At 49.6% G+C, this 21,299-nt stretch overlaps 1 protein-coding gene across 1 annotated transcript in view; it reads right to left on the reverse strand.

The window, feature by feature from the left end:
- Window positions 1-21,299, reverse strand: part of LOC138287201 (sodium-coupled monocarboxylate transporter 1-like) — a 566,599-nt gene that overhangs the window by 279,794 nt on the left and 265,506 nt on the right. Inside the window, exon 5 of the mRNA XM_069227561.1 lies at window positions 3,152-3,306. Within this exon, the coding sequence (XP_069083662.1) occupies window positions 3,152-3,306 (155 nt within the window). The remainder of the gene's footprint in view (window positions 1-3,151; window positions 3,307-21,299) is intronic.

A 21,299-nucleotide genomic window follows, 5' to 3' on the forward strand; every position in this document is an offset into this window, starting at 1 on the left:
GTAAAATAAAAATGTGTGTAGGATCCATGATTGTATCATTTTAATATTTAAATCACTGGAATAATTCATTTGCACCTAATTCATTATACCAAAACATGTGGATGACAAATAAAAAGCTTGTTAGGATGGTTAACAGTTTGCATGTGGGGGGTGTTAAGTGTCAAATCAAATGTTGTTTTAGTAAAACATTTCAAATATTGATCTAAGAAAGTGTGCAGGTCTAAGCAGGTCCATTTGCAGCAGGGTAATTACAGGGATGCCTCTGAAGCTTGTTGTGTTCCTGCAGCGCACATAGGAGGTCAGCTAACCTACCTTTGGAGTCACTCTAAGTAGCGTGGGATTAAGGAAAGCTGGTCCAGTCTTCCTTATTCAGATAGCAAGGCAGTCCTGCAAGCAGCAGGGCAGAGTCTGGGAGCATTATAGTCTGTCTGAATCTTTCACAGGTCCAGGAGTGTTCTGATGAGTGACCTGGAAGGTCCAACATTTATACCTGGTGCCAGACTTTGTATGGGGAATTCCCTGACCTACTCCCAACACTGGTTCTGGAAAATGTTTTCCCATTTCCTGGTCAAGGCTACAAACTGGGGGTGATGAAAGGCAGGGCAGGCCGGGTACCACATTCCTTTGTGTGTGCTGTGGGCAAAGCCCTTTGAATCGTAAGTGGAGCTGGGTACAGCCCCGCCTCAGTCATCCTTCCAAGATGGCCCATCCTGTCCACACCTATGCCTGTCTTGTCTCACTGTCTGGAAGCAATACACAAGCCCCAACTGCAGAGCCATTCACAGTCATATGACCCAGGACATTGGAAGAAGGCACAGTTGTTTGGGGAAAAAAATGCCAACTTTCTAAAAGTAGTGTTTTCACAATTGTAACTTTCAATCCTACTTCACAGTGAAAGATTGTTTTAAATTACAATCTATTTGAATGTCAACAACATGTTTCTCCCTGTTTCCAATCTAAAGTTAGTAATTATTAAATGTAAGACGGTAAGCCAGTGTTAGTCATTGGGAGAGATAGACCTTACAACAGTGAAAACCCACTTTAGGAGTTTTTAACTGATTGCCAGTACATCTAAAACAGTAGGATACATGTCTTACTTTTTAAATACAATGCACCCTGACCTACAAGCCTTTAGAGCATACCTTAAGGGTGACTTATAAATAATAAAAAGGAAAGTTTAGGCCTGGCAAAAGGTTTATGTTGCCAGGTCAAAATGGCAGTTTAAAACTGCATACTCAGGCTGCAGTTGCAGGCCTGAGACAGATTTTATAGTGCCACTTTAGTAGGTGGTACACTGAGTGCTGCTGCCTATTAGTAGCATTCAATTTACAGGCTCCGGATACATGTAGCACCTCTAACTAGAGGATTATAAGTAACTTAAATCTGTCAAATAGATATAATCCAACTGTACCATGTTTAAGGGATGGAGAGCACAAGCACTTTATCACTGGTTCGCAGGGGAAAAAGTGCACAGGTTCCTAACAGCCAACAAACACAGGTTCAATGACAGAAGACAGAGGAAGGCAAAAATCTGTGATGACCCCACAGAAAAGGACAAATCCTACCGTTTAGATGATTGGAGTGGATAACCCCCAAGTACAAAATAGGTTTAAATGCTGGAAAACATGCATTTGCCTTTTGACAGACCTACACCAGCTTTAAACATGTCAGTAAATTATGAATGAATTATTTAATTTGAATGAAAAAACAATGCAAGCAGAAATGTGCAATAAAGCACATTTGAAAGGGGTTATCATTTCCCTTAACTGCTACCAAACAACAGAAAGAACTGACGAAATCTAAAAAATCTTGAGGCTAGATTGGCATTGGCTCAGCATGACTATTTAAAATATAATGTACAGACTTAAACCAGTGTTCAAAAATAAATTAAACTGGTAAGAACCAAGGAGGCGACATTTAACCAGCAGAAGGTTCTATAAAAGGTATTCCAGGAGGACGATAAGTTAGGCAAGCTGCTTGACCGGAAGCTGAAATCATGTAATGCTCAAAGTCAGGAGGAAATTGTTGATATTGATTCTGGTGAAGTACTGGCGACTCCACAGATGAAAGGAGACATTGTGATTCGTTCTTCAATTTTATAAGCAAGCACTCCATCCTCAAGCTTGTAAAGCAGTACAGTTTTTACAGTTTTTATAAAACATCAACCTAGATAAGATTAAAGAAGAAGATGCTCTTTCTTTAAGCACAAAGGTCACTATGGGGTCAATGTGGGCGGAGTGTAATTAGCCATTAAATCTCTCCTATTAGCTAGGGCCCCCAGAGAAGATACTCTCTTCAATCAAATATGTAAATTGTTTGGGACTGAACTTGTGTCCACGATTATGATTCTGCTGTCTGCAATCACCTTAGGGGAAGAAACAACACCATCCTTCCGCTGAGGAAACCTGATCACTTTTTGGTGCTCGAAATGGATCCTCAGTCATGTTTTTGAATGATAACTAAAAAAAAGTGATTAAGATATAATCTAACAGGTTGGCCAGGGATTCTCAAAGTCACTCGCCTTGATCAAACTGAGTCTATCTCTGGCAGGCTATTATCACTTAACAGCCATTATCATGTGTAGGTAATTAATTTTTGCAAAAATTCTACTTTCATTAGCTGTACACTTCCTAGATGCTTGGAAGGCAGTTAACCTACCGAGCTGGAAATTTTCAATATGGAATCAATATTAAGAGAGGCCAACAAGGTCCTCCCGAAAAGACATTCCTGGACTACTTAGGTAAAGATGGTTGATTATTTTCGGCTTTGGGTAGAGATTTGGATTTGAATCGCCGCAGCATGCTTGACTGAGGCAAAAACCTTGCCAGTGCATGAATTCTACAAATGAAAGAATACAGCCTGTAATAAAAGCCTCAGTTTTCTTGAGCTTTGGGCATGGGTTCAGGAGAGAAACCAAAAAACAGCGGTTTTCCAGAAGCAACATACTTAACATGTCTGTCAGGCAACACTTGTGTCAGCAACCTGCTGTACAATTCTAATACCAAACAAAAGAATAGCATTCCATTCTGAAGGATGTTGTAGTATATCAATGCGCATAACTCTGCCGAAATAGAAAAACAATTTCCTTCTCTTTGGTTACATGCAGGTAATGTGTCTCATATTTATTAGTTTCAGAGAAAACAAAACTTACTTCCAAAAGTTTAATCTTCCACCTTCGTAAGAATCGTCAATTATGTGTCGAGTCCCTCCCTGAACCACCACAGCCCTCGCAATAACAGCTACAAATCCGGCCACCATGATTACTATCTGAAACACATCAGTCCACACCACAGCTTTCAGGCCGCCCTATAAGAGACACAGGCCCTCATTCTGACCCTGGCGGTCGGCGGAGAGGCGGCGGTCGGACCGCGAACAGACCGGCGGTATTAAAAATGGCATTCTGACCCTGGCGGGAACCGCCAACACAGCCCGCCAACTTAACACTCCGACCGCCACAGCGGTACAAACAAACAGCGCGGCGGTTCCCGCCAACAGCCCGGCGGCAGACAAAGTACCGCCCACCCTATTACGACCCACCAATCTGCCACCTTTTCCGGGGCGGGAGCACCGCCGATAAGAACACGGCGGAAACAGACTACGAACGGGAAAACGCTCACCTCTACGCACTCCACGCGAGATTCCGGCAGTATGGAGCCAGAGTTACAGGTCATCCCCGCACTCCTATTCCTCCTCATATACCAGGAGCACGCCCGGCGGCGCGGAAGACATCGGTGAGTACTGCACCTACGACACAGGGGAGGGAAAAGATTACCGGCACACACCCACCCACCCACACCCACTACAACACACACATCAATGCATTCCCACAGATCACTGTCACAACCCACAAACCACCCCCCTCCGAAATAATGCAAAGACCAAAAGAAGAGATCATAAACGGCCAGATATATTGAAATATGGACACCAGTAATCCAAATAAATAAATAAACTATGTACAAAATATATACAGCTACTAAATGTAGTCCAACCACTGTCCGTGGATCACAGGGGTCCTGTGCAAAGGGGCAAGGCCCAGTCCCACGACAAGAACTCCACGGAGAGAACACTGCAGGGGCATCAGAAAGAAAATAGGACAGGCACCTCAGGGGGAAGGGAAGGGGGGGCACCTCAGCCACTTGAGTACACGACGCCAGATCCACGAGGGGACTCCATGACCACTGGCCCATCCTGGGGAGTGCAAAGCCACAGTCCATACAGTCCATACAGTGGGTGGCCTGCCCACTGGGCCATCCTGGGGAGAGCAAAGCCACAGTCCATACAGTGGGTGGCCTGCCCACTGGGCCATCCTGGGGAGAGCAAAGCCACAGTCCATACAGTCCATACAGTGGGTGGCCTGCCCACTGGGCCATCCTGGGGAGAGCAAAGCCACAGTCCATACAGTCCATACAGTGGGTGGCCTGCCCACTGGGCCATCCTGGGGAGAGCAAAGCCACAGTCCATACAGTCCATACAGTGGGTGGCCTGCCCACTGGGCCATCCTGGGGAGAGCAAAGCCACAGTTCATACAGTCCATAACAGACCCCACTGCCACTGGAGGAGGCAAGTTGGCCAGAGGACATCCTGCAGCCCTGCCCGAGATAGATCCTGCCCTGCCACGTCTGCCAAAGGGCCAGCGGTTCTTGCCCTGAAGGGCCCAGTTCAGCGGTTCTTGAGACGGCGGGGCCCAGTTCAGCGGTTCTTGCCCTGAAGGGCCCAGTTCAGCGGTTCTTGAGACGGCGGGGCCCAGTTCAGCGGTTCTTGAGACGGCGGGGCCCAGTTCAGCGGTTCTTGCCTTGAAGGGCCCAGTTCAGCAGTTCTTGAGACGGCGGGGCCCAGTTCAGCGGTTCTTGCCTTGAAGGGCCCAGTTCAGCGGTTCTTGAGACGGCGGGGCCCAGTTCAGCGGTTCTTGCCTTGAAGGACCCAGTTCAGCGGTTCTTGAGACGGCGGGGCCCAGTTCAGCGGTTCTTGAGACGGCGGGGCCCAGTTCAGCGGTTCTTGCCTTGAAGGGCCCAGTTCAGCGGTTCTTGAGACGGCGGGGCCCAGTTCAGCGGTTCTTGAGACGGCGGGGCCCAGTTCAGCGGTTCTTGAGACGGCGGGGCCCAGTTCAGCGGTTCTTGAGACGGCGGGGCCCAGTTCAGCGGTTCTTGCCTTGAAGGGCCCAGTTCAGCGGTTCTTGAGACGGCGGGGCCCAGTTCAGCGGTTCTTGAGACGGCGGGGCCCAGTTCAGCGGTTCTTGCCTTGAAGGGCCCAGTTCAGCGGTTCTTGAGACGGCGGGGCCCAGTTCAGCGGTTCTTGAGACGGCGGGGCCCAGTTCAGCGGTTCTTGCCTTGAAGGGCCCAGTTCAGCGGTTCTTGAGACGGCGGGGCCCAGTTCAGCGGTTCTTGAGACGGCGGGGCCCAGTTCAGCGGTTCTTGAGACGGCGGGGCCCAGTTCAGCGGTTCTTGAGACGGCGGGGCCCAGTTCAGCGGTTCTTGAGACGGCGGGGCCCAGTTCAGCGGTTCTTGCCTTGAAGGGCCCAGTTCAGCGGTTCTTGAGACGGCGGGGCCCAGTTCAGCGGTTCTTGAGACGGCGGGGCCCAGTTCAGCGGTTCTTGCCTTGAAGGGCCCAGTTCAGCGGTTCTTGAGACGGCGGGGCCCAGTTCAGCGGTTCTTGAGACGGCGGGGCCCAGTTCAGCGGTTCTTGAGACGGCGGACGGTCTATGGCCAACTGCTAATTGCCTGGTGGTGCCCTCCTGGGCAGCGGGGATGGTGCTCCTTCACTGCCCACCTGGGCTGTGGGTGGTGGGGCCCTCCTGGCCAGCTGGGCTGGGTCCTCCCTGGGCAGCGGCTATGGGGGTGGTGGGCTCTCCCGGGGCAGCTGTGCCGGTTCCTCCCGGGGCAGCGGCTATGGGGGTTGTGGGCTCCTCCTGGGCAGCAGGCCTGCTGCCTGACCTCTCCAACTTGCTGCCCTTGCCCTCCTTAGTCGTCGGCCTGTGGCCCTTGCCTCCCTTTGGAGCTGTGGCTGGTGACTGTCTCTGGGTGGTGTCCGGGGGGGATGTAGAAGGCGGGCTCCTGCGGCGCCCCTTCCGCCTTCTGCTCCTCTTCCCAGGGGGTGGGCTGGCTGTCCCCTTGCTGCTGGGCGAAGATCCAGACATGCGGGCTGGCGGGCTCCAATACCCCTGCACCCTTGTCAAGGGGGCTGCAGGGCTGGTGGTGGCTGAGGTGCTCTTCTTACCCCGACGAGAAGGAGGGGGGGGCTCAGGGTCAGGAAAGAAGTTAGTAGTGGCGAGGAAGAGCTTCTTGGGACAATGGAGAGTGGTAGGTACAGTGGGAATGGGAGTGGAGGGAGAGGATGTGGTTGTAGGTGAGTCACGTTTGCTGTCTTTGGGTGCAGGTGCAGGAGGGATAGGCTGTCGTGAGGTGGATGGCTGTTGGGTGGGTGGGTGGCTGCGTTTGTGTGGTGTGGAAGAGGGGGTGACAGACACAGTGGGAGAGGACACAGGGGACGTGTAAATGGCAGTGGGGATGGTGACTGCACGTGTGCGGACTGGAGTGGAGGGTGTGCTGGTGATGGAAACACTGGCTGATGGTGAGGTGAATGGAGGTGTGAGTGTAGACGTCACAGGGAGGGAGGAGGGAGACGAGGAGGTGGGGGTCACAGAGGTGGTAGTGACTGTTGGCATGTCTGCATCGGAATGTTGCGTGTGTGAATGTCTGGGTGATCTGTGGTGCTTATGTTTGGATGAGCTTCTCTTGGGTGTTGAGGTGTGTGCAGGCTGGTCTGATGGTGTGGGTGGGACAGGCAGAGGAACAGGAGACTGGGAGGAGGGAGTTAGTAGAGGCAGGCAGGAGACAGGGACAATGGCTGCCGTCAGTGCTGAGGCCAGAGCCTGGAACGATCGCTGATGGGCAGCCTGACCCGAATGAATGCCCTCCAGGTACGCATTGCTGCGATGAACCTCCCTCTCCACCCCCTGGATGGCATTCAAAAGGGTAGTCTGCCCAACAATGAGCGTTCGGAGGAGGTCAATGACCTCCTCACTGAGGGCAGCGGGGGTAACAGGGGCAGGGCCTGAGGTGCCTGGGGCGAAGGAGATGCCCGGCTTCCTGGCAGAGCGGGCACGGGGCGAACGCGGAGGGGCTGCTGGGAGGGCGGAGATGGTGCGCTGGGTGGCGGCTGTACCTGTAATGGCGGGGGGCACGGATGGTGCCACCCCCGCAAGGGAGCCCCCTTCCGAGGACGTGTCCGTGTCGCTGCAGGCTCCAGTCGTCCCCGTCGTGGAGCTCCCCTCGCCCTCCGTCTCACTGGTCCAGTCTGACTCTGTGGCATGGCCCTCCTGGGCCATGTGAGATGCAGCTCCCTCCTGCCCCGATGCCACTTCTCCTCCGCCTGATGATGCTGATGCACACAAGCACAGAAAGACAAACAAAAAGGGGGGGGGAGAGAGAAATAAAGGGATATTGAGTACATGGATCTCCGGTACAGTTAGCGGACATGACAGACACAGATGCCCCCTGCACTAAGTTGCGCACTTGGGGTCCGCTACGCATTCCGTGGAACATGCCCTACACGCCTAGAGTTGTCAACTGCACCCATGGATGACACGGCCCAGGGATGGCTGTACTGACACACTACTGAGGGTGGTGGCTGGGGACACAGGGGCTTACGGGGGTGCCCAGCCTACAGATATCGCCCTGGCCTAGGGGGACCCACAGCCCTCCTCCCCCACCCAGACACCTCCACTGCACGACAACAGAGTAGATGATGCTTGTACTCACCCCCTTGTGTCTGCTGTGCTGCCCTCACGCGCCCATCCAAATCAGGGTAGGCCACCGCCAGGATCCGGAACATCAGGGGGCTCAGTTGACGGCAGGCACCCCGCCTACGTTGGGAGGCCATCCCCAGCAGAGACTCGGCGGTCTTCTTGGTCCCGCGGCGGATGTCCTCCCACCTCTTGCGGCAGTGGGTGCCCCGTCGATGGTGGACCCCCAGGCCCCGGACTTCCTTGGCGATGGCACGCCAAATCCCGATCTTCTCATGGGCGCGGACCTATGTGACACGTACAGGGAGGGAGAAATACCACGTTCAAGTTACTCAGCATTTTCCTTTCCAGTGGCCCAACGCCCCCCATCCCCGCCAGGCCCCCCGCCAGGCCCCCCGCCATGCCCAACATGCCCCCCATCCCTGCCAGGCCCCCCGCCAGGCCCCCCGCCAGGCCCCCCGCCATGCCCAACATGCCCCCCATCCCCGCCAGGCCCCCCGCCAGGCCCCCCGCCATGCCCAACATGCCCCCCATCCCCGCCAGGCCCCCCGCCAGGCCCCCCGCCATGCCCAACATGCACCCCATCCCCGCCAGGCCCCCCGCCAGCCCCAACATGCCCCCCATCCCCGCCAGGCCCCCCGCCAGGCCCCCCGCCATGCCCAACATGCACCCCATCCCCGCCAGGCCCCCGCCATGCCCAACATGCCCCCCATCCCCGCCAGGCCCCCCGCCAGGCCCCCCGCCATGCCCAACATGCCCCCCATCCCCGCCAGGCCCCCGCCAGCCCCAACATGCACCCCATCCCCGCCAGGCCCCCGCCAGCCCCAACATGCCCCCCATCCCCGCCAGGCCCCCAAGCCAGCCAGTGGCCCCAAATCCAGATAGAATTAAACTCACTTGTTGGTCTGGAGGACCGTAGAGTAGCGCATACTGGGGGAGGACCCCATCCACAAGTTTCTCCAACTCCTCTCCAGTGAAGGCAGGGGCCCTTTCCCCAGTCGCAGCAGCCATTGTCCCTTCCAGACCGAGGTCACAGCAACACTTGCAGTATAGGTCCTCTCCTGTGAAAGTTCAAGTCGCAAGTGGATAAGTAGATAGAAAATGGCGGTGACGTCCGCGGCGGTGCGTACCGCGGCGGTGTGTCCCGCCACCGCCGGCGCCCTTCGCCATTGGCTCCTGAAACCCATAGGCTTCAATGTTAAGCAATGCGGCTTCGCGCCGCGGTCTTGGCCCGCCGCCCGTCGCGGTGTGCCACGCCAGCGCATTGACCTCACATCCCATTGTCACACTTCACAGGTCAGGCAGCCGCCATTTCCAGGGCCCACATGGCTCAATTTCAACTGCGTCACACAGGCCTAGGCCTTGCATAGCCACTCATACACGCCATTCACTGCATAGAGAATCGTATACTGTGCTAGCTGTGAGTACGTACCTGTGGGTTGCCTGACTGTGTGCTCCATGTTGTCCTTCCTAGGCACCGTCCGCTGGGTTGGGCGAGGAGACGGATGAATCCTCCCGTGTACCGACCGCTGGTGGACCTGTCGACAATGGAAGAACGCCACATTATCCTGACCTACCGTCTTAACCGTGCCACTATCCATGAACTGCGTGCCCGGCTGGAGCCCGACCTGATGTCCCCCATCCGCCAACCCACAGGGATTCCCCCTCTGGTGCAGGTCATGTCAGTACTCCATTTCTTGGCAAGTGGGTCATTTCAGACAACCGTGGGAATTGCTTCTGGGATGTCTCAGCCCATGTTTTCAAAGGTGTTATCCAGAGTGTTGTCTGCCCTGATGAAATCCGTGAGGAACTACATCATTTTCCCTGAGGTGGGCGAACTGGCTACAGTGAAGGGTGATTTCTACGCCCTTGGACATATTCCCAACGTAATTGGTGCCATTGATGGGACCCATGTGGCTTTGGTTCCCCCAAGAGACAGGGAGCAGGTGTACAGGAACAGAAAAAGTTACCATTCAATGAACATCCAGGTGGTGTGTTTGGCTGACCAGTACATCTCGCATGTAAATGCCAAATTCCCAGGGTCAGTGCATGACGCCTACATCCTCAGGAATAGCAGCATCCCTTACGTGATGGAACAGCTACAGAGACACCGTGTATGGCTAGTGGGGGACTCTGGGTACCCCAACCTGTCGTGGCTACTGACCCCAGTAAGGAATCCCCGGACCAGGGCAGAGGAACGGTACAATGAGGCCCATGGGCGTACTAGGAGGGTGATCGAACGCACCTTTGGCCTCCTAAAGGCCAGGTTTCGCTGCCTGCATATGACCGGTGGATCCCTAATGTACTCACCTAAGAAGGTGTGTCACATCATCGTGGCCTGCTGCATGCTTCACAACCTGGCTTTGCGCCGCCAGGTGCCTTTCCTGCAGGAGGATGGTCGAGACGGTGGTGTTGTGGCAGCGGTGGAACCTGAGGAGAGTGACGAGGAGGAAGACGACGGGGCTGAAACAGACAACAGGGACAGAATCATTGAACAGTACTTCCAATAGGACACAGGTAACATTTCAAAGATAATTTAGTAAAAGTTAACTACTCTGCAGCATCTCTGCTGCCTGTCTATTTGCCCCAGTGTATGATGACTGAGTTTTGGCTTTTCCCTCCCTATTTCAGATCTGGGGTACCCACTACGAGTCCTGTGCTTCGTTTCCCCATGGACTACAGCTTTGTGGCAGCTGTTTGTTGACTTCACCATGTACAAGGACATATTTGCACTGTCATGTCAATTACAATCTATTGAAATCACAGCCAGACTCCTGATATTTTGGTGCAAAATAGGTGTTTATTGAAGTGCTCAAAATGGGATGGGTGGTTTCAAGTGGGTGGGGGCTATGGTGAAGGAATGTCCATGTCAGAGTCCAGAGTAACAGTCACACAGGTGCATTGTCCAGAGGCCTGTGGAGAGATGGAGCATGGGCAGTTCGAGGATGGACAGGGTGACAATGTGGGACAGTGGGATGACATCAGGTGGTATCCATTGCTGGCGGGGGTCTTGACATCCTACTCTGTCTTGCGAGATCTCAGGGCCCTCTTGCGGGGTGGTTCTTCTCCTGCAGGAGGTGGGGGTCTGGTGGGCTGCTGCTGTGCGGGGGCCTCCTGTCCACTAGCGCCGGCGGAGGTGGATGGCTGTTCTTGGTCCCGGCTAGTGGCAGGGGCCCTTGGGTGTTGTTCAGTGTCCGCCCTGCTGTTTACGAGGTCCTGCAGCAGCCCTACCATGGTAACCAGGGTGGTGTTGATGGCTCGGATGTCCTCCCTGTACCCCCGATAGTGTTCCTCCTGCAGCACCTGGATCTCCTGGAACCGGGCCAGTACCGTCGCCATCGTCTCCTGGGAGCGGTTGTATGCTCCCATGATGGTGGTGAGGACCTCGTGGAGAGTGGGTTCCCTGGGCCTCTCCTCCCCCCCCTGTCGCACAGCTGCCCGCCGAGTTGCCCTGTTTCCCTGGGCCTCTGCCCCCTGGCCGGTGTGCCCACTACCACTGCCCCCAGGTCCCTGTTGTTGTTGGGGTGGTGGGTTATCCTGGGTGCCCTGTAGTGGTAGACACACCGCAGATTGACGCGCCCTGGAGACAGAGGCATGGGCCCGCTGGGTGGGAGCTGTGCTGTTGTTCCCAGAGGGGTTAGGGTCTATAGTGGCCTGTGCCTGTGTGAGGGGAACCGACTGTCCAGAGGTCCCCGATGGTCCGGGCTGGTCATCGGTGTCCAGATCGACAGAGCTGCTGTCATCGCTGACGGCCTCTTGGGTGGGGGGTGTGGAGAATTCTGGCCCCTCCGCCGCGGTGTGTTGACGGTCGGTCCTGCAGGGGTATAGAGGTATGGTTATAGTTTCAATGTGTGGCATATGGGTGTATCTGTGGGTTCCCGTGTCCCCAAGTGCTGGCATTCGTGTGTGGGGGCTTTGGTGAGGGTGGCTTGTGGGGGGGATGTGTATATGCATTGGGCATGCTTTGGTGATGGGTGTCCATGCTTAGTGGACGCATGCAGGCCTAGGTTTTGGGATGTGTGGGTTGTGATGGTGAGACATTGGCGGGGAATAGGTGTGCTGGGGGTGGGGGTGAGGATGGTGGTGGGGGTGAGGATGGTGGTGGGGGTGAGGGTGGGGGTGAGGATGGTGGTGGGGGTGAGGGTGGGGGTGAGGATGGGGGTGGGGGTGAGGGTGGGGTTCGAGGATGGGGGTGAGGGTTGGGGTCTGATTTGGCATGCAGGTGGGGGGGAAGCAGTATTGAAGCTTCAACTTACCAGTATCCATTCCTCCGCCGACTCCTGCGAGGCCGTCAGGATGCAGGATGTTCAAGACTTCCTCCTCCCATGATGTGAATTGTGGGGGTTGAGGTGGGGGTCCTCCGCCAGTCTTCTGCACGGCGATGTTGTGCCTGGATACCATGGAACGCACCTTCCCCCGTAGGTCGTTCCATCGCTTCCTGATGTCTTCCCGATTTCTGGGGTGCTGTCCCACTGCGTTCACCCTGTCGACAATCCTCTGCCATAGCTCCGTCCTCCGGGCAATGCTGGTGTATTGGACCTGTGTGCCGAACAGCTGGGGCTCTACACGAACGATTTCCTCCACCATAACCCTGAGTTCTTCGTCTGTGAAGCGGGGTTGTCTTTGGGGTGCCATGGGGTGGTGTGTATGATGTGTGGGGTGGAGTATGTGTATTTAAGTGAGTTGAGTGTGGTGGTGTGTGTTGTTTTGTGTGTGGATAGTGTGTGGGTGATGGTGTTGAGTGGCTGTGGCTGTTATGTTTTGGATGCTGGTGTCTCGCTCTTGCCTTCTTTACGATTTTGTAAGCGTAGGGGTTTGTGGGTGATGTGGGTGGGTGTTTTATATTGTATTGTGTGTGTGGGAGTGGTGTGTGTATGTGTATCAGGTGTGTGGGATTCAAATCGTCCAATGTGGGTGAGTTTTGTTCGTTGGTGGGTATTCTGACCGCGCCGGTGTGTCCCGCCAATGGAATACCGCGTTTGAATGACCGCCGCGTGGATTCGTGGGTCGTAATGGGATGGGCGTATTTCTGTTGGCGTGGCGGTGGAGGTTTGGTCACCTCCACCTTTCCGCCGACCGCTGGTCTGGCGGTCTGTTGTGGCGGTCGGATTTTCGGAGGTTTGCCTTCTGCGGGTCAGAATGACCGTGGCGGGTTTCCGCGACCGCGGCGGGATTATGGAGGATTTCTGACCGGCGGTAGGCGCCTTTTACCGCCGAGGTCAGAATGACCCCCACAATGTTTAAGGTTATCACAAGTGTTCCTAAATCAATTCATCCTGGCAGGGAAGGTCATTATTTAATATTTTGGTGTTTCCAGCTTGCCCCCACAGCACACACTGCACACAAATGTTGTAGAAAGCAAAAGTAGTCACAAGCTGGAACGTTTGTTGACAACAGTGATGTGCTGGGCACAAGGTTAACTCTTAGCAACGCAAAGCGAGCCTTTCCTCTTTCTGAGGTGGTAAATGGAGTACTATAAAACTGGCAGCAGTGCGATATATAACTATACACAGTAGAAAATTAGTGTAAAAGTGATAGCTATACCTTTTTTCCCACCTTGTAAGACTAATGTTACAGGCATATCACATTAAACTGAGCAATTATATGAAAATGTTTTGAGAGAATTAAGCAGTGCTCGTTAATAGCATTGAGGATTTATAACATGAAAAAATAAAACATATTTTGCTCCTGTCTTCTCAGGCATTTGCCTTACTGATCTAAAAGATGAGTACAAAACGATCTTTGTGAGTTATCCGTTCTGCAAGCAGACAGTATTTTAAATGTAAGTCCAAGTGAAGGAAGAAATAAAGGTAAATCGTTTGAACCTGACTTACACTTGAGATCAGTAAAGTTGTAAATACTGTAAATTCAGTTTTTCTAAGATTTCTTTCATGATGTATTTGGAATTTGTTTTTACTTAGGAAGAATTAATAAATCTATACAGCTATGTTTTTACATTATCAAAATACATCATCCTTTTTAATTATTAGTGTCAAATACATAAAATGCAATGACTATCTACCTGTCCTCAGAATTGACTTCAGGAACCACAAATAGTGAGATTATAAAAATAGTTAACTGCGATCATTTGTGTGTGTGTTCTCCTAGCCCTTCATGAAATATTTGCAGTGCATTTTACCTTATACAGTACCCTCACAATTGTGGAGGATTTTTATACTTGCTGAAATAATTGTAATTGTATTTGATGAAATAATAGTGATGATTGTATTTTTAATATATTTTTAGGAATGCATGTCATTTTTCACAGAAACATTGAAACTGAATTGATAAGGAAAACAGAAAGATAGATAGATCGATAGATAGATAGATAGATAGATAGATAGATAGATAGATAGATAGATAGATAGATAGATAGATAGATAGATAGATAATTAATAAAGTGTATGTAAATAAAAAAACAAAATATAAACTTGAACATTTTAAAACGTTAAATAACTGTGAAGGAATTTGCAACTGGAGACTAAAAATTGAGTTGATGTCCTCAGATTGATTCATGAGAGCAGTACATAAGCATCAAACAGAATACAGAGTGGGTGATGGGTGACCTCAGTTAAATTTAGAAAAGCCACATTCTCCCAATTAAAATGAAAATTTAGATGTTTTACATTTGTTTAAGAATTAAGAAAAATATTTTGACATTTGTGTATTTTTTTGATGAATGCTTATTTCGGTATATTGAAATTCCTTAAAATGGGCTTTCCAGCTTACAGTAATGACTCAATGGGGGTCCCTGGATTCCAATAATGATTCAACAGGGTCCCTGGATTTCAGTAAAGATTAACTGGTGGTCCACAGAAGACGAAAGGTAATGAACCACTGGGCTAGGGTTAGCCCCATGTCTATGTACAAATATAAAGCATAATGTGTTTGCAGGATCCTTCTGACAACTGTGGCAAGATAATTCAATACCCAACACCAGATATGTAAGGTAACAGAACCCCACAGTATTTCCGGAGAGGTAGCCAAGATCTCACAACCATCTAGGGTCTTTTCTCCATTATACACTTTAAAGCACTGAGGTAAACAAAATAAAAAAGGCTCTACCTAAAAGATAAAAGATTAGCCTGTATTCTACTTTTACTTGTGAAGTCATCTGAAAGGTTCTGCAATGTGTCTTCATGGACTCCATCTTCAAACATGGTAATAAGGGGCCAGACTAACATATAGCCAGAAGCTAACAGAAGTGAGACATCTGTTAAGTTATGTGGATTTGTCTAGTGCAACAAATCCAAGCATTGCCATATTCTAATCTGCTTGTGATTAAGGCTTTTGTGACTGTGCATCTGGTGTTCCAGTGTAGCCATTTGAGCATTTTGTGTAGCATGCTGAGAATGTGAAAGCAGGAAGAGCTGATCACGTTGACCTGTGCTATCATGTTGACCTGTGCTATCATGTTGAGCTTGTCATCAAGTATGATTTCCAGGTTTCTGGTGTGGTTGGTTGGCGCGGTAGTGGGTCTGAGCTCTGATGGCTACCAGGTAGAGTCCCTGGGAGAGTTCTTGTTCCCGAAGATCAGCACTTCATTCTTGCTGGAGTTGAGATTCAGGCATTTAGATCTCATCCAATCTGCTACACTGATCATGCAGTTGGAGAAGTTTGTTCCGTTGGTGGTGGACTTGCCAGTCAGAGAAAGGATGAACTGGGTCTCATCGGCGAAGGATATGATAGAGATGCCATGTGAACTGATAATGTTAGTGAGCGGTGTCATGTAGATGGTGAACCGGGTTGGTCTGACCGATGAACCCTGGGGGACTCTGCAGATCTGATTCTTGGGTTTAAGTGTATAGGGTAGTAGTTTAACTCACTGTGTGTTTTCTTCTTGTCAGGAAAGAGTTTATCAAGTTGAGGGTTGTCCTTGGATGCCTCTGTCATGCAGCCTTCTGATGAGTGTGTGGTCGAAGATGGTGGAGGGGTCTAGTAGGATGAGGATTGCAATTTCGCCATGGTCCAGTTTTGTGCACATGTCGTCTGGGGCCGCGATGAGTGCTGTTTTTTTGCTTTCATTGCTCCTGAAAGATCCAGTAGATTGTGGCATTCGAGATGGTTGGTGAGTTGTTTGTTGATGGTCTTCTCCATCACTTTGGCCGGGGTATGAGAGCAGAGAGATTAATCGAAGTTTACTCTGTTCGCTGGGGTTGACCGATGGGTTTATGAGAAGGACATTGACTGCCGCATGTTTCCAGTCTTCTCGGAACGTGGCATTTTTGATGGAGGTGTTGATGATGAGAGTGAGGCTGTTGCTGATTGGTGGGCCTCCCATGTTGTAAACGTGGTGCGGTCATGGGTCTGCTGGGGATCCTGAGTTTATTGTTTTCATGACTGCTGGGGTGTCTTCTTTGGAGAGTGTTTTACTTTCAGTCAGGTGTTTGTCTTGGTTGGTGGTGGTTGGTTTGGTGATGAGATCTTTGGGGTCTGATTGTTGTTGTTTGAAGTTGCTGTAGATCTTTTCTATTTTGCTATGGAAGAAATTAGATAATTTGTCACAAAGTTCCTGTGATGGCGTGGTGGTGTGATGGTGTGATGGTGTTGGCTGCATCCTCGGGGTGCTGAATTCTTTGACAACCAAGAAGATATCCTGGCAGCTGTTGGAGCTCATGTTTATGTATTCAGTTAGTGCCCTTCTTTTGGTGAAGTCAGAGCTGGCATCATTGTTGGAGCTCCATTTTCTTTTTGGTTGCTTGCAGATTCACTGAGGTAATCTGTATACCAACTGGCTTGTTTGTTGATTTTTCTTTGTTGCTTTTGATGGGTGCAAAGGAGTCGGGTGCAAAGGAGTCTGCACAGTTCTTGATCCATTTATTGAAGGTAGTGATGTCCTTTTTGTGGTTGTTGGTGGTGTTAGGTTGATCCGATTTGAGGCGTTGAGCCAGTCAGCCTCTGTTATTTTGTTCCACTTCCAGCTGGGTAGGTTGATGCTGGTGGGTGCATTGACTTATGGTGTGGTGATTTGAATTTGGAAGTGTGTGATGGAGTGGTCGGTCCATGTGAACAGTGAGGTGGAGATGAAGGTGGCCCTGTTGCTGGGGATGACGATTGGGTCCAAAGAATGTCCTGCTATGTGAGTGGGGTCTGTGATGAGCCAGGTGAGTCCAGTGTTTTGAGAAGGGCTGTGGAGCAGGGGTCCACAGGGTCCTCTAGGTGGAAACTGAGGCCTCCGAGTAGTATACATCATTGATGAAACCACCTGTGCTGCCAACCAACCGTTACCTGGTAATTGGCTTTCCGTAAATCACTGGGACTAAGTGGTTATTCAGAGGCTTCAATAGATACAATATCACTGCTTCAGAGAGAATGTAATCTAGAAAATTGGATTTCATTTTGCATGATGAATGCTATCTCTGACTGGAAAATCTTGAGTACTATGAGGTTCCTGCCAGCGTTTACAATCAAATTCGCTTAGATGTCCGAGTCTTTATTTATCTGCAAAGGGTCTCAAATTTTTCACTGGTGGAAGAAGATCCATTTTTAGGTCTTGCATACAACTGTTTGCTGGTAAACAGACCTGTTGTATTAAGGGCCGGCTTTAACACTGGTGGCACCTTGTGCGACAGTCTTTTTTGACGCCCACAACCCCATGACCACCTTCTCGGATTCACTCACTACCACCTTGCAAATGGGCCCCTCATCTCTGTATAGCCCTCCTTTCAAATATTTGTTTTAAAGTGCATGTAAAGGTTGTTTTTACTACTCCACTCAGCTATCTACATAAAATATAGTTCTGTTCTTTGCAACAGGCATATTAACCCTCCACAGTACTTTATGGCGACGCAAAAGCTGCCGCTAGACAAAACTCCCATATCTCTCCCTAGCAGGAACATTAATCACAAGAGGTATCTTGACATTTTTATTGTTTCCTGAAGGCTGGACGCACAAGGACATTTTCAGCAGGTGCTTTTAAATCGCAAGTTTTGTAAGTTATTGCTAAACACAGCACCCCCCTGATGTCAGCGCCCCCCTCCCCCAATCCAGGTCAGCACCCAGTGCGGCCGCACCGCCTTAAAGCCGACCCTGGTTTTTTTCACCTCCTCCACATGATTTGATGGCTGTCTTGTCTATCTCAGTTCTGTGCTTCTGATTTGATGGCTTTCTTCATGATTCTTGTGTTTTTCCTGTCCAAAGACCAAGTGCTTACTTACTCCTCAATCTAGCCCCTTCGTTCCTCTCACTCACCTCACCAGCATTGGTGGGGACCATCTTTGAGTGGTTTTGAAACCATTCTAAAAAGGCCGCTCTGTGTGCACATGCATGTGCAAATGTGCACACGCACCATCAGATCATAGAATACTTTGGCCCATATTTATACTTTTTCAGCGCCACATTTGCGTCACTTTCTGACGCAAAATCGGCGCAAACTTACAAAATACAATTGTATTTTGTAAGTTTGCACCAATTTTGCGTCAACAAATGTCACAAATGCCGCGCTAAAAAATTATAAATAGAGGCCTTTTTGTTTTATTGTTAACAAAACCCATTACAAAATGGCCGTGATACACACATGCACAGCGGCTATCTCTGGAATGTCTATTTTATTAGCACTAAAACAAACAGCATTCAAAGGTGATTGCTACCAGTGAGCAACAAGACTTTCTTGGGCAGGATTATGGTTTGTTTTTTAGCAAAACTTCTTGTGTTTGTTTGTGTTTTTTTTGGCTTTTAAGAAATCACACTTTTAGATGGCTACAAGCTATCTGGTAACACACACGTTCAAGAAAATTGTAGCACTCATTTTGGGATGCGTTTTGGTAAAAATAAAACACTTTCAAGAAACTATAAGAAAGCAAATACTTCTACTTCTGATGTCACTGGCAAGTTTTCTTTGTTTTTCCAATGCATGTTCTTACTGTAGTGACACAACAAAAGAGCAGATCCACGGCAAATTGCTTGAATAATGCTGATCCTGGATATGCTGATGCAGATTCTTAAATAATTATGAATTTGTAATTGCATGGGGGAAATAATTTAAGTTTGTTTAAAAAAACGGATAAACCCCACTGTGAAAATTCAATTATGTCTCAGGTAATTTAGTAACATACCAGTGCACAATAGAAAGTGCAAACCGCTCCGGTTAAAACCACTGCGCCCCAAAGATTAAATCCAGTCACTGTAAAAACAGAAAACATGAAACATTAAAGTTTTTGTTTTTTTAAATTAACCTAACCTAATATGTTAACATACTACACTTAGAAGATCTTTTGTATTTCCACACAAAACAAGCTTTCGAAATGCTGATAGGTCTTTAATGTATTGCCCCCTACACTCACCAAAGGATTCCGCTCACTTTGCATTCACAAAAGCATACAAACCTCTTACCCGGAGTTATACAGACACATCTCTCAACATGCAGTCCTACAAGCATACCGCTCACCTTGCACTCACAAACTGCCTAGCAATCACTCATACACACTCATCCTGCACTTACCCTGTACTCACAAACCAGGAACCCTGCATTCTTACCCAATATACTATACACACACCCACCCATCGCTCACCCTGCACCCAGACACTGCTCACCTGCACCGCTCAAAAAACATGTATGCTGAATGCTCACCATTCACTTACCCACTTCTTACCCACCACACACACACCTCTAACTACCCCCACACACTTCTCACTCCACGCACACCACTCACCCTGCAACCCCACACATTGCTCACTCTCGGCTCACACACCACTCCCCTGCACACTCTCACACCTCCCAAATTCTACTCATGCACTTCCCACCGTCTACTCACCCACCTCTCTCACGGCGCTCATCCACCTCTCATCCTGCTTGCTCGCATACCTCTAAATCTGCACTCCCTCACTACTAAAACACCCTCACACTAACGACTCACACACTGCTCAACCTGCACACTCACACGTAGCTCACCCTACACTCTAAAACTGCTCGCCAAGCACTCATGCGCCGCTCAACCTGCACACTCACACCAGTTACCCTGCACTCAAGACACAGCTCACCATGCACTCGAGAAACCAGTCATCCTGCCCTCAGGACACCACTCGCGCACATCTCACCCTGCACTCACCGCCCATCACCCTGCAGTCACCGCCCATCACCGTGCAGTTACATTGCTCACCCTGCACTCATACTCTTCGCGTACCTCTCACTCTGCACTACATTAACACACCTCATGCTGTCTGCTCACCCTTTCTTACACAACTTCATCCTCCACACTCACACTCTGCTCATCACGCATACTCTCTGCTCACCTTGCACACACCCCTACACACAAGCACTCACCCTGAACTCCCCCCTCATTCAGACACCACTCACTCGGCACTCAGACACCTGCAAATCTGCATGCTCACCCTTTAGGAACACAGGAACAAGTACTTATGAGCTAAACGGGGAGATGCCAAAATAAAGATGTAGTAAATACTATAATAAGCACTCCATGTGCTAAAAAAGAATGTAAAAATATATTTTTTAAATCACGTATTTCAGGTTTATCAAGCTGGAACGCGTGGGCGTTCCTGCGGTGTACGAGCTTAAAGAACAGGGACTACATGTCCCAGAAAGCTTAACGCAGTGGCCATCTTGAGCAGGGGCTTTCTGTGAAAGGTGCTCACCGCTCGTTGTCCAGAGTCATCCAAGAAACGTGAGAAGCTCTGTTCGAGCTCCTACCTTTACGAATGAATATTAAAATCATTTTTATATCGGACTGCTCTCCAGATAAAAGCGTGTTTGCTCTACCTTGCTCTTCGGCATTCAGAGAAATAATCAAGGTTAAGACTGTTTTGAGTTGTAAGATTGAAAGAGATCTTCTCTAGGCTGCATTTTGAGGTCAAGACCCAACAATGACTAGATAATAGTAAAACATACTAAAAATCTAAAGACTGTAGTTCAGAATTGAATAGTTCAAAGGTTACAGGAATGAATCAACGACAATTTCATTTTTTGCTGTGTTGACATTAAACAAAATAGATAGACCTCATCAACAATAAGAAAAGCGCTTTTTGGCAGTTCATTGGAAAGCTACCCTGAAAAAAGTGACGACTAAAAAAATAAAAATCAGATATCTGCCAAATATTCTCTCAAGTGGGCAAAAATAGAGGTGAACACTAGCATGTTCAAGAACAAAACTATAATGTGAAACAAACGTAAGACATCGCTTTATTTCAGAATATTTCCATGGAAATGTTTCTAGAATCGCCAACAACATTTATTATTAAAATATATTATTGGGGATAGTGAGTGGCCCCGTTCTAGTCAATTGCATACGGTTGCCCAGTATTTGCCTGGTTACTATTTTAATTTGTTTTTCCTCTGCATTACAAGTATGGTTAATTTGTCTGACGAAGGGTCAACCAAAATCCTGTGACAGAAGTCCCATATTGGCCTTAAGAAGAAGACTTTAGGTAATAAGATTGTTTACGTTATGGGTATAAGAAGTTATTCTTTGACTAAGGAGTATCTGAGCTACCACAAGGTCAAACCAATGTGGCCCTGTAAATTGTGAACTGGTTTCTCTGAGGAATAATGTGGCCATGCTTTGTATTTTTGCTCAAGCTTTGGTGCGTTTCTCAAAGAAATGTA

Source organism: Pleurodeles waltl, chromosome 4_1, assembly GCF_031143425.1.
Source record: "Pleurodeles waltl isolate 20211129_DDA chromosome 4_1, aPleWal1.hap1.20221129, whole genome shotgun sequence".
NCBI classification, from domain to species: Eukaryota; Metazoa; Chordata; class Amphibia; order Caudata; family Salamandridae; genus Pleurodeles; species Pleurodeles waltl.